Source organism: Myotis davidii, unplaced genomic scaffold (genome assembly GCF_000327345.1).
Source record: "Myotis davidii unplaced genomic scaffold, ASM32734v1 scaffold132, whole genome shotgun sequence".
Lineage (NCBI taxonomy): Eukaryota > Metazoa > Chordata > Mammalia > Chiroptera > Vespertilionidae > Myotis > Myotis davidii.
This window is the reverse complement of record NW_006285258.1, coordinates 2,886,352-2,898,940: the sequence shown is the minus strand read 5'-3', so window position 1 is coordinate 2,898,940 and position 12,589 is coordinate 2,886,352. Positions and strand designations below refer to the sequence as shown.

The following is a 12,589-nucleotide window of genomic DNA, read 5'->3' as shown; positions in this document are numbered from 1 at the left end:
AACAAACTGGTGAATATAATAGAATCAGGAGCATAGAAAGGGAGTGGACTGACTATTCTTGGGGAGGGAAGGGGTGTGGGAGATGCGGGAAGAGACTGGACAATAATCGTGCACCTATGGATGAGGACAGTGGGTGGGGAGTGAGGGCGGAGGGTGAGGTGGGAACTGGGTGGAGGGGAGTTATGGTGGGAAAAAAGAGGAACCAATGTAATAATGTGAACAATAAAGATTTAATTAAAAAAATAAATAAATAAAAGCTAAAAACAAGAGAGCATTCATTTCCAAGGTCTGCTATAACAGATTACCATAAACTAGATGGTTTAAGCCAGCAAAAGCTTGTTCTTTCTCAGTCCTAGAGGCTTAAAGTCCAAAATCCAGGCGTCATCAGGGTGGCACTCACTTTGGAGTCTCCAGAGGAAGATCTGATCCATGCCTCACTCCTCAACTCTTGTAGCCTCATGCATTCCATGATTTGGACTATTTAACTCCCATCTCTGCCTCCATCTTCACATTATCTGCTTTGCTATGTGTCTTCTTTCCTTCTCTTCTCTTGTATTCACACTTGTGATAGATTACAAGGATAAGCTCATCTCAAGATCCTTAACTTAATTATATATGCCAAGACCCTTTTTCCGAAGAAAATTATATGCAAGGCCCAAGTGGACATATTTCTTGGGGGCGGGGGGACACCATTCAAACCATGACAATAATTTATAGTAAAATAATTATTTTTTTCAATGAATATTGTGTGGAAGAGTTGAAAGGGTAAAAAAAAAGAGAGAGAGAGAGAAGAAAGTAAAGATTGGGGAAGAATGGGATCGATAAAATGCCTTCACAAGTTCATTGTAGTTTACTCTAAGCGGGGTACTGGAACCAACAGTAACTTCTATATTTTCTTTATACTCTTTTACGTTTTCTTAATTTCTTACTACAGCAAACAGATAATATACCAATCTAAAATGCCTGGAAAAAATTAACTCATTGATACTATCTCAGAATATTTGAAGCAAAATGTTTCTGTAGCAGAAATGTGTAAGTGGTTAATCAACAAATGCTGTTAAAACATTTGTTTGGTTTGGTATTGACAACATGTGGGCTCTGATTAAAACCAAATTTACTCACTATAATATTATAATCTCCTTTAGCTTTCTTATTTTAAGATCTTAAGAGGGCTTTACATTATTAACTCCTAAAGCCTTTGTGGTTTAGGTTTGGACTTGTTTCTTCAAAGGAAATTCTAGATCTCCTCCCTATGACAATGGAGAAGAGATACATAAATCTATTTTTTTTTAAGTAGAGAGAATCACTTTTTAAATATTACCTAGAACATGGGGTATTTTAAGCTTTCATTGTCATGCAAGATAAGTGGGTCCTCGTTACAGAAGAATCTGCTATTTTAGTGAGCAGCTGTGATGGGTTTGAGTTCAGAGCCAAGGATGAACCAAAGTACTTTGAGTAATAAAAGGGAGATAAATATGAGGGGCCCCAAATACTGAGAGAATGAGATTGGAGCCAACTACACTGAGCACTGAATAGGGAAAGGATTACACAAGGCCAGCTGCTGAAAGAACTTTGATGAAGAAAAATGTTAAAATGGGATTTCACATTGTTTGCTATGAAGTATGTGATATAAAACGCCTCATATATGACCCCCACAAAATCTTCATTCAACTCTACCTTGCTCTCTAATGCTTTTGGGGGGGGGGGGGCAGGGAATACCTGAGGGAGCTTTAAGAGGAGAAAAAGGGAGGAGCTAACATCTGGATTATATAAATTTTAAAAAGAAATCAGGAGACTCCACTGAAAAGCCCATGTACAGAGTTTTGAAAGTGTTATAATTTCCTGTTATTTCAAGATGTACCTCATTTGGGGAAATAGTCACCATTTAGAAATTTAACACAAAAAAAACTGTATTTATGCATTATAATAATTGATTACAATAGAAAATCATTTATAAGAACCTTAACAGTGCCATGGCTCACATACAGAAACCAGCACATTGGCAAACAGACAGTTCCATCTGAAAAATTGACATGCAGAAACTGCCCAAGAAATGATCAATCCAAGACTGAAGAAACTGAAATTAATTTATTGAGGGTGAAACTATTTTTGAAACATATTTTCTGTGAGTTAGCAGAAAAATTAAATTAATTTTTAAACAACTTCCTCTGGAAAAAAAGCATTGAGATTACTCCCATTAGCTTGCTTTTGAACTCACTGTCATTTAAACCCATAATAGTATGTTTTATTAACATTTTTTGAAAGAAGAATCAAGTTTTTTGCTTCAATTTTCCTTTCAAATAGGCAGTCTCTTCATATAATCCTAAATAGCTGTCCCCTAGTCCCAGTGGTACCAGCATCCTATATAATAAAAGCCTAATATACTAAGCGTCCAGTTGGCCATTCAACCAATCAAAGTGTAATATGCTAATGATAGCCTAAGGCTGCTCAACTGCTCGCTATGACATGCACTGACCACCAGGGGTCAGATGCTCAGTCTGATACGTTAGCTTGCTGCTGGGGTCCAGCCGATTGGGACTGAGCAAGACGGGCTGGACATGCCCTGGAGCCCTCCTGTGGTCCCTCCCCTGCTGGCCAACCTCCTGCATCCCATCCCGGCCCCGATCGTGCACTGGTGGGGTCCTTCGGCCTGGCCTGTGCCCTCTCACAATCCAGGACCCCTCGGAAGATTTCGGAGAGCTGGTTTTGGCCCAATCCCACAGGCCAGGCAGTGGGACCCCACTGATGCACGGATTCGTGCACTGAGCCTCTAATAACATATAAATTATCTGGGTGGGCTGGAGATTAAAAAAATTTAAATCTCAGAAAGTTGGGGTTCTGCCATGTGTTTAACCACAGAAGCCTCCACTCCAATTGCAAGCCAACAAAGCCTTGATGAAGGTAACTCAATGAAGGGTTCATCAGTTCTCCCTACAGAATCCCAAAACCTCAAGCATTCCCTCTCCCTCACTTACAAGAAGCACACAGACTCACCAATTATGTGTCAGCTTGAAGTATTTTTTGTTGCAGGTGCCCAAGGAGAAAAAGGAAGAGCATATTTAACAATAATCCACTCTTACCCATGACTGACATTTTAGATCAAATCCAACAGAGGGCAATGCCATACATGAATTCCTCTCTCTCTTGGGTAGGTTATTTCCAATAATTCAGCAGCAAATGATAGATCTTTTGACCATCAGTCTACATGCCTCTAATCTGGCAGGACAAAGAAGACAGAAAGAGTTCCATCACAGCCTCCTGAAGGATCTGCTGGTCACGCTGCCCAGTCACTGCCCAAATGTATTCAGGAACTCTGCAGACCGCAACTGATGTACATACTTTACACATGAGTGCTATGTAGCTAGTAACCATAATATAAAACTTATATTCAACTGTCTCAAATTATTGATGTTTGGGGAATTGCATATGTCACTAATATATTTTTTAAAACAGAAAATTTGGGGGTTTCTTCCATGATTAAGAAAAAATAACTTTGACCTGGCTGGTGTAGCTCAGAAGTTGAGCAGAACCTATGAACCAGGAGGTCATGGTTAGATTCCCTGCCAGGGCATATGCCTGGATTGCTGGCTTGATCCCCAGTGTGGGGCGTGCAGGAGGTAGCCAATGATTCTCTCTCACCGTTGATGTTTCTATCCCTCTCTCTCCCTCTCTAAAATCAATAAAAAATATATTTAAAAAAATATATAAACTTGGACGTCTGAGAACCCCCATCCAGGAACCCTCATGTTTGATGAAACTGAATCCTCCCAAGGTTTAATCACTATGCCCAACCTGGTCTGCTCACACTTAAACCCTAGATTCTCTGATATTCAGTGGACGGAGAAATAATGCTTCAAGTTCTAATTACTTCATATAGGAAATAATGGGTACAATGTAATCTTCCTAGGTGAGTTTATAAATATGTCCCAAAAACCCAGATTTGATCTATCAATTCAGAATCAAAAAACAATATTTTAAATTAAAAACAGATGAAATATCAAACGATAAGGAAGTACTCATTTGAATTATGAGACATGCATTTAATGGAATGTTATGCAGGCTTTAAGCATTATAGAATCATTCCTTTGTAAAGAGAGTTATAATATAGAAAACTATGCTTACCATTTTAAAAATTAATGGAATTTCTTTTCTTAGATGCTTTTAATATTAGAGAGATATAAACATAGAGATATAGATATGGGTAAAGAGATGGCTGCCATTAGAGGCTGTTAATTCTGCATGTTAGAATCATCTTGGAAACTTTATAAAAACACCAGAGCCTCACCTCTAAGACCCTCATTTAATTGCTGTGAGCTGGGCTGGGGCTTGGGGCACGGATATAATATGCAGCCCAGGTTGAGGAGATCGGGTTAGATGACCTCTGCCACAACTTCCAGACGCCCTCTCACAGCCCCTCACCTGCCCAGCTGCTCCCACGGTGGCCAAGGATGCTAGCACGACTTGAGGAAACCTCCTCTTATGAAACATTGAGTATCTATTGATATTCACAGGTTCAGTCCGCAGATATATGTTGTTTTGCCTGAGGCAAGAACATGCACCTCCTACTTAGCAGTCATATTAATTTTTACTGTATGGAATCATGCCACTCCTATTTAGTGGGGGTTTTTTTAACCCTCACCCAAAATATGTTTTTATTGATTTGAGAGAGAGAGAGAGAAACATCAATGTGTCTTTTGGTGTACAGGACAATGCTCCAACCAATTCTGCCACCTGACCAGGGCACTCCTACTTAGTTTTAAAACTAAAGTCACCAAAAGATTATATTCAAGTCAAATACAGCACCTATTTTTTAAGCATTTTCACATATTATAAGATTGCAGATGCAGAAAACTGGTCCTGATTTAAAAGGAATATGAGTAACAAAACCAAAAAACTAAAATTGAAAAAGAAGGTTATAAAGGAAGGGTTTTATTTCTCCAGTTATTTTGTGGCTTAGGTTTACAATGTCCAGCATCACCGCTTGCACAGTGCTAAAAACAATCAGTAAACAAAGCCCTTCAAATATAAAACACTAGTAAATAGATATGATCAGACCACAAAGTTCATACTTACATATTGCTTTATGAATGGGTAGAAGCCTAATTTGGATTCTTACTTGCCATGGAACCCTGAACAAATCACTCCCTTTCTAGATTTTAATCACTTTATTTCTAAAATGAGGCACTATTACCCACACCTTGCGTTTTATGAGTTATGTGTGAAAGTACTATAGCCCACGCATGGTAGTGGCTCAATACATATGTATTGAATCTGAACATAGCTACCCACATTCCTTGCTTCTGAGCACAGAAAGAGGGAGACCAGAAGGAAAATTAATTGCCAAAGTCACACAGCGATCACGTACATAGACCCAGGTGCCCTGCAAAGCGCTTTCATTATACCCCTTCCCCTCAGGAACCTCCCCCAATGCTTCTCCCTCCAGGAGAAGCTGATGATTGCTCCTGCCCCGATGAACCCCAAGTCTAAGACCTTCCAATAGGAGCTCACAGGGGAGCCACAGTACCTGCTGGTGCCCACCCCAGTATAATACTCACTTCCGGAAATACCTGGACTCCCTGATTCCCTCCAGGCTTTTTATTTTATCCCTGGATTATAACCCACAGGTGCCAAGCGTAGACCCAAACGCACTTTCCTGATATTTTCCACCAGCATTGCCATGGAGTTAAGTGTGCATTAACTACTATCTTAGAACAAGTTCACAAGAAGCAGAACCTGAGATGCGGATTCACATGCAATGGCTCATAGGAAAGTACTTCTGGGATAAACTGGTAAGAGAAATGAGAAGCAACACAAGGAAGGGAAGAAGCCACGCAAGGGTGTGATTGCAGGCAAAGTCCCATCCTCAGCCTGGTCTCCAGAGTAGCTCAGGGGTGCAAATTATGCCTCACAGCTTGTTCAATCTGAGGCAGGGGTGCTGCTCTTTCTTACTCCCACACCGATCAATCATTGGCTCCAGCAGCCCAAGGATAGTGCTTTGATGAAAGGGGCAGCACAAGCCCTAAGAAGCAATGCACACAGGGAGTGAGCACAGGAAGGTAGTGATGTCTGATCAGAGACCAAGAGCACCCTCAACTACAACCAGCTCCAAGGAGGACAAACCCCCCTGGGCTATCTCAGACCTAAGCCCATTTGATGGCTCCAACTTCTCAAAACCAAAAAGTGAAAAGCCAATCTCCAGAGCCCACGCACATTCTGCAAAGACCACCATCCCAGCCACAGGAATTGGCTAGTGATGGGACTCAGCAAAATTTGACAGATCAAGCTCTTCTGGTAAATTCCCTCTCAGCAAGGACACTTGTTACTGCTCAGTTTGAAAATTTAACAGAGACTGTGTTAGGCTCAAGGGACACAGACCCAATCAAGAAAGATGCCCTCAAGGAACTCACAGTAATAGGTAATCTTACACATGGAAAATCTTGCCTGATTTTAACTGAATCCTAAAGAATACTCCATTCTCAATGATATGTGCTTCTCACTTCAACTCTACAACATCAGCAATAGTACTTTTTAAAAATGTCACACCATATTGAATTACAAAGAGATCCTACCTGATCAGGACTCAACAAAAAGCTAAATGAAACCACAAGAAAGCGACACTAATGCTACTTCTAATAATAATGACAATGTTAGCTAGCATGTGTGGGAGACATTTGGTCATCAAGTTCCTGAATATTTAAGTTACTGGATTAACCTATGGCCCCTAGGTAGAGCCTTCAATAACTATCACTGCCCAGATAATAACACAAATTTAACTGGTAATTTGAGAGACATTAAAAGATATAATCAGGCCATTAGTTCAAATTCATTATGCAACCGTACATATTTTAACACACTTTATAAGAGATGATATGTCAAGATAATAAGACTGATCATCAGATGTTCCCAGAAAATTAGCCAAATCATATTAATGTCAGTCTAATAAGTAGCAAGTCAGAACTGCAGGACTTGAGAAAATCAAGATATGCAAGAGTACAGCTCAAAGCCACACACCACATTAGTTTATGAAAGTTACTACCTCTGAAGAACTTGCTTAAAATACAGAATTATTCAGGGTCAGGACTAAACTCATACCTAAAGTCTGAGTATAAAACCCATGCTTTTAAACACCATACTACAGTGGCAACAATTCAAAACCTGCTAACTTGGAATTGAACCACGAGGTTCCAGGCATCTTTATGGCTTATCCATGTCACACCAAGATCACACTTTGAGAGTCTCTATCTCTATAACTAAGGGTTTAAATTAAGATCATATTTCTTTACCATGTATTTAACATCATTTTCTAAAATAATCCGACACAGAAAAACTATATGTATTCATGACATAATTAGTGATTGGTCAAAATTTAGTAATGAAAAGAGATTAATTAGTTCAATTCTATCAGTTATTGTCTAGGCTACCTAGCCCCTCTCAATAGCTTCAATTTCTTAAAGTTTTTTGTTTCATGTGATTCATTTGTTTAGAATATTTCTTTTAAAAATTATACTCTTCAAAGCATCCAAATGATTCAAAATCATGGGAAGATGCCCAGCCAGTGTGGCTCAGTGGTTGAGCATCGAACTATGAACCAGAAGGTCATGGTTTGATTCCCAGTCAGGGCACATGCCCGGGCTGCTGGTTCGATCTCCCATGAGGTGTGCAGGAGCCAGCCAATCAATGATTCTCTCTCATCATTGATGTTTCTATCTTTCTCTCCCTCTCCCTTCCTCTCTGAAATCAATAAAAAAATACATTTTTTAAAAATCATGGGAAGTGATGATGACCACCAGACTGCAGTACTTGCCACAAATTTACTCTTCCATCTGTTATTATTAGCCAAAACAGGACAAAGAGATAAAGAGTAAGAAACAGTGGAATGAAGATTTACTTTTTGCTAAGTTTTCTGGAGCTGTTTTTTCTGTTGTTTGTAAGTACATGTTTTAAAGCATTTCAAATTCAAGAACCATTCCCATAAAGATGTCTTTATTGATAGAGGAATTTAAAGGCAATGGAAACATTTTAGTGTTATGGTGAATAATTCATTCTAAAATCAATTAATGAGTGAATACAAAATTCTTATCACTGCCATTTGAAACAGTAATGTGTCAAAGTCTCTCTTGCAATCTCCTCAGAAATTACCAAATTAAATATGCAAGTACTTATGAAACATCTTCTACATACAAGACATCACATGTGTGCCAATTCTAAATAGTGTTGGATCTAGAAATGGAAAGTGACAATGATATGTCTGTGCTCCACAAAAGAAACTCCGAAGGGTTTTGAAGTAGAAGCTGAGTGTCCAGCACAAGCATTTGCTGAGCATGAAAAAGAACCAGGAACACAAAATGGACTTACATTGCAATTTTTAATAAAGGGGGAAAGACATATATATATTTAATTAAAAGAGAAAGCTACCCATTGTCAAGACCCATCTTGTGGTGCCAGAAATCTTAAAGATAAAGCAAAGATTGTATTTCTTACTTGCTGTCGATGAGCACTTCAGATTGCCGATTATTCACTTGCTTATCACTCTTGTAGCGAAACTAAAAATCAAAGTATTTGTGAAAAAACATATTAAGTCATACTTTGTCAGCACAAATAAGGACACTGAAAGTACTCTCAGTTCATTTGAACACTATCAACATCTGCCCAAAAGGAGCACAGCTTATGTTACCATGGACCCAGCTCCACGTGTTCTAAATCTGAATCAAGACCCTCCTCACTAAACCTTATTCAGCAGAACAAGTCTAACCACATGCTCTTCCAATTTCCACACATTTTTAGTTGTTTCTAAGAAGACAATATGCCACAGAGCTCCAGAGAAAACCATACATTAATTTTGATGTCTTCAACAGGGAATGGGGACTTCCATTTCTCTTACGTATGTGCTCAATGCTTTATTGGAACATCATTTATTCTGTTTTATGGATTTCTTTGAAGCCAAGAAATTACTTGTAACAACATGTACTTTTATTCTCTAGAAATTATAATTGTTAACACTGAACTTATTAAATACTGAGTACTCTTTTAAAATCAAAATATAATACTGAACCACATTTGGTGTGGATTTGTGTTTTTATGCCCAAATGATCCTATTTCTTATTGTGTATTCCAGTAATGTAAATATCTTATATTGCTTAGAAGAATCCATATATTATGAGCCCTCTACTAAACTCATAAATTAGCAGTCATTCTGATAAGACTTTCTACGTGAACTGCCAAGATTAGATAATAATAAGCTACAATATAAGGTGTTGTTTCAAACCCATTAGCCTAAATGCACAGATGTACAAGGGGGAGTATCAGGAAACATGAAAATGATTTTGTAGATCATAATCATCAGAATTAGTGCCTTTGCCTTTTAAAAATATTCAAAATATTACATCAATATCACAATATACAAAATGCTTCAACCAGCCCTTCCCTTTTTCAACATCTTTCCCAAATCCATCCGAGTCTTTCCTTTATGTTGTGCCCAGGGCATACAATTACACCGATTGCTGGGTATAAGTTATGGGTATTACCAGGAGGAATAAGATACTTGTCATTTGTTAACATGGAAAGAGTTGATAATTGTGGTAGAAGAGTCAATTGTCAGTCCATCTTTGGCATGTAATCTTCTCCCCGCCAATAAAGCAATAGAAATGGAAATAGGTCTTTTGTCTAAGTGCATAAATTGACATGGGGGCTGGATAATTTGTTTGTTCCTCCAAATCTACACCCATCCTTCTCCACTCTGCCCTGTGCCAGAGGAAGCTGACCTACATAGTCCTTGCCCTCTGGCTTCTGGTTGGGTTTGGCCAGTAGGTGACACTGGCAGAGAGCAGAGTGCCAGAGGAAAGTGAAATTCCCTGGCTTCCTTCAAGCTGGGTTAACAGTGGCTGCTTCCTCTCTATAGGTAGCCCCAACTGCTGCAAGCAGCCCTCAACTACAGCCTCAAGTTTGATACTTGCTTCCTTCCTATGCCTCTTCAAGTGCGAGGTAGTTTGGCCACCCATGTTGCTATCCCATGCGCTTTTCCTTGCCCACACTCTTTGTAAATGGTCTTCTCATTATTAATCTTAGTCCAATCTTCCCCCATTTCAGAGTGACATCTGTTTCCTGCCAAGATCCTGATTCATAAAGCTATCCAATTCATTGAACCAGCCCATATTATCACAAAATAAATGCATATTCAAGCATTAACTGCAGTAGAAGACTAAGGAGATTAGGTATTTGGTCACATCTATATCTAACCTGAAAAGTGTCCCCTAAGTTGACTAGCTGGGCATCACAGAAATCAGTTCACGCCCTGAACCTTGAGCAGCCCACTCTCTGGGCCTTAAGATGGGGCCACTCTCACTTCTGCCCAGGCTTTGCCAAGGGCATCTTGGTATTGGAACATATAGAGTTTGAAAGTACTAGAATAGTCATCTCAGACTGGCTCATCTTGACAATTTCTATCTTAGCAATAGATGTGAAGGCTCAGAGAACTGTCCAGGACAGGAAGGGAGCAGAGAACAAGCATTAATTGTGTACGCCCTGTAAGACAGGGTCTGTACCAAATGCTTTATACACAGCATCTTGTTTTGTCCTTCTTACAGTGCTGATGTCATTGGCCACATTATCAGGCAAGGAAAGAAGTGGTTTGCATCATGTTACACTGCTAGAACATGGTGTGGTAAGGTATCTTTCTCCAAAATGTCTTTCTTTCTGCTCTACCATTTTACTCTCCTATGAAGTATGTCTATATGAAGAAGACCTTTAAAGCCAATTTGTGGGAACTCATGTATCTAAATGAGTGCTGTTCCTGAAAGATTATATAATGTGGGGAAGTCAGACATTTATTGCAAAAATGTCATTATTCAAATCATTGCTGATCATATGACTTGTATTAATCATCAACTAGCAAGAGAGTTTTTATATCATATTGACCAAAAGAGCTTAATTTAAAAATTCCAAATGGATCTCTTTTTTCTACTTTTGAGAAGTCACAATTGAAATTGAGACCTCAGGAGTGCTCAAAAGCAAATACTCACATAATCATCTGTAGCATCTTTGACAGCTGTCATAGTTATCACCAGGACCAAAGGCACAATGGTGGTAAACCAGGTCAAGGAAGAAATTTCTGGAATCAGCTGAAACAAACATTTCAAAGAGTTTAGGGCTTTCAAATTTAGTAAGTATATCTTCCAAATGCTGTCACTTAATTTTCTAAGGCTTGCCAAAGATTAATGGGATTATTTTCCAGTTATTTATATACATATAGAATGACTTTCTATTTGCATTCAGTCATAAGGTACATAGAATAAACATATCAGACTTCCTGATAAAACCTATAATTTTTATAGCAAGTTAAGAAGTAAGCTTCTTGAAATCTTTCACAGATGGTGATCTTTTCCCAGATAAGCCCTGGCCAGTTTGGCTCAGTGGATAGAGGTTGGCCTGCAGACCAAAAGGTCCCAGGTTCGATTCCAGCCAGGGGCATGTACCTTGGCTGCAGGCTCCTCCCTAGCCCAGGCCCTGGTTGGGGCTCATGTGGGAGGCAACCAATAGATGTGTTTCGCTCACATCAATATTTCTCTCTGTCTTTCCTTCTCTCTCCCACTCTCTCTAAAAATCAATGGAAAAATATCCTCGGGTGAGAATTAAAAAATAATAATAATAATTATATATTTTTAAAAATAAACATCACCTGTCTTTTCTCAGTTACTCATCTCAACTTTTAACAATTTTACCAACTCCTCACCAATTCCCACAAAAGAGATTCTTTGAGCATCTACCTTGAGCCAGACACTGTACCAAGTACTTTCCATATATTATGTCATTTAATCCTGAGAGAAGTCCATTGAGCTAGACTCTGTATCAAGTTGTTTTATACAAACCCAAGGGTTTGTATTCCATGTAACTAGCACCTCAGTGTAAAATACAGAATGCGCTGTGAATGGTGTCCCAGAGCCAGGAAAAGCCGCAGCCTTGGGTATCATTTTTCCATTGTATAAATAACTATCTGAGAGGTCAAGCAACTGGGCCAAGAACATACACTGTTAAAATTTGAATCTTGGTCTATTTGACTCCAAAGCCTTGTGCCTGTACCTCCACCTGCAAGAGACACCATGACAACTGGCATGTTCTCTTAGGTGATTTTCAAGTGAGGTTCCATTTGGAGCTGTTTCAGGGCTCTCAGGCGGGGAAGGGTTGGGTGGAAATGGACAGTGTATGGAGATCAGGCCTCATTAAAACAACTCTAAACTTAATCAATTTTATATAATAGCTTCCACATAAAATTAAAAAACAAACAAACCTCAAAAGCCTTTGAGGTACCAAGAAAAACACTGGGCTGGGTGGCAGAAAAGCTGGATTCTAGACCTAGTTCTATCATTAACTTGTAAAAGCTTTATACATCATCTAATGTCTCTAGGTCTAATTCTTCATCAATAAAAGAAAGGAGGTTAGACTAACTCTCCCAAAGGCCCCTTCTGGATATAAAATTTTGTGAACAAAAGTCTGACCATAAATAAGAAATCCATTGGAGAAATGAGCTAAAAATTCCGGAATAGTACAAAGGATTATATGAAGAAACCAAAAGCAAATTCACAGGGTGGAGGTG

The 12,589-nt window shown here is 39.0% G+C and overlaps 1 protein-coding gene across 5 annotated transcripts in view; it reads right to left on the bottom strand.

Moving 5' to 3' along the window:
* Positions 1–12,589, bottom strand: part of ATP8B4 (ATPase, class I, type 8B, member 4) — a 220,759-nt gene that overhangs the window by 147,704 nt on the left and 60,466 nt on the right. For all 5 annotated transcript variants that reach the window (XM_015558941.1, XM_015558943.1, XM_006756016.2 and 2 more), the window contains 2 exons: positions 11,019–11,117; positions 8,482–8,543 (listed from right to left, as the gene is read on the bottom strand). In XM_015558941.1, the coding sequence (XP_015414427.1) occupies positions 8,482–8,543; positions 11,019–11,117 (161 nt within the window). The remainder of the gene's footprint in view (positions 1–8,481; positions 8,544–11,018; positions 11,118–12,589) is intronic.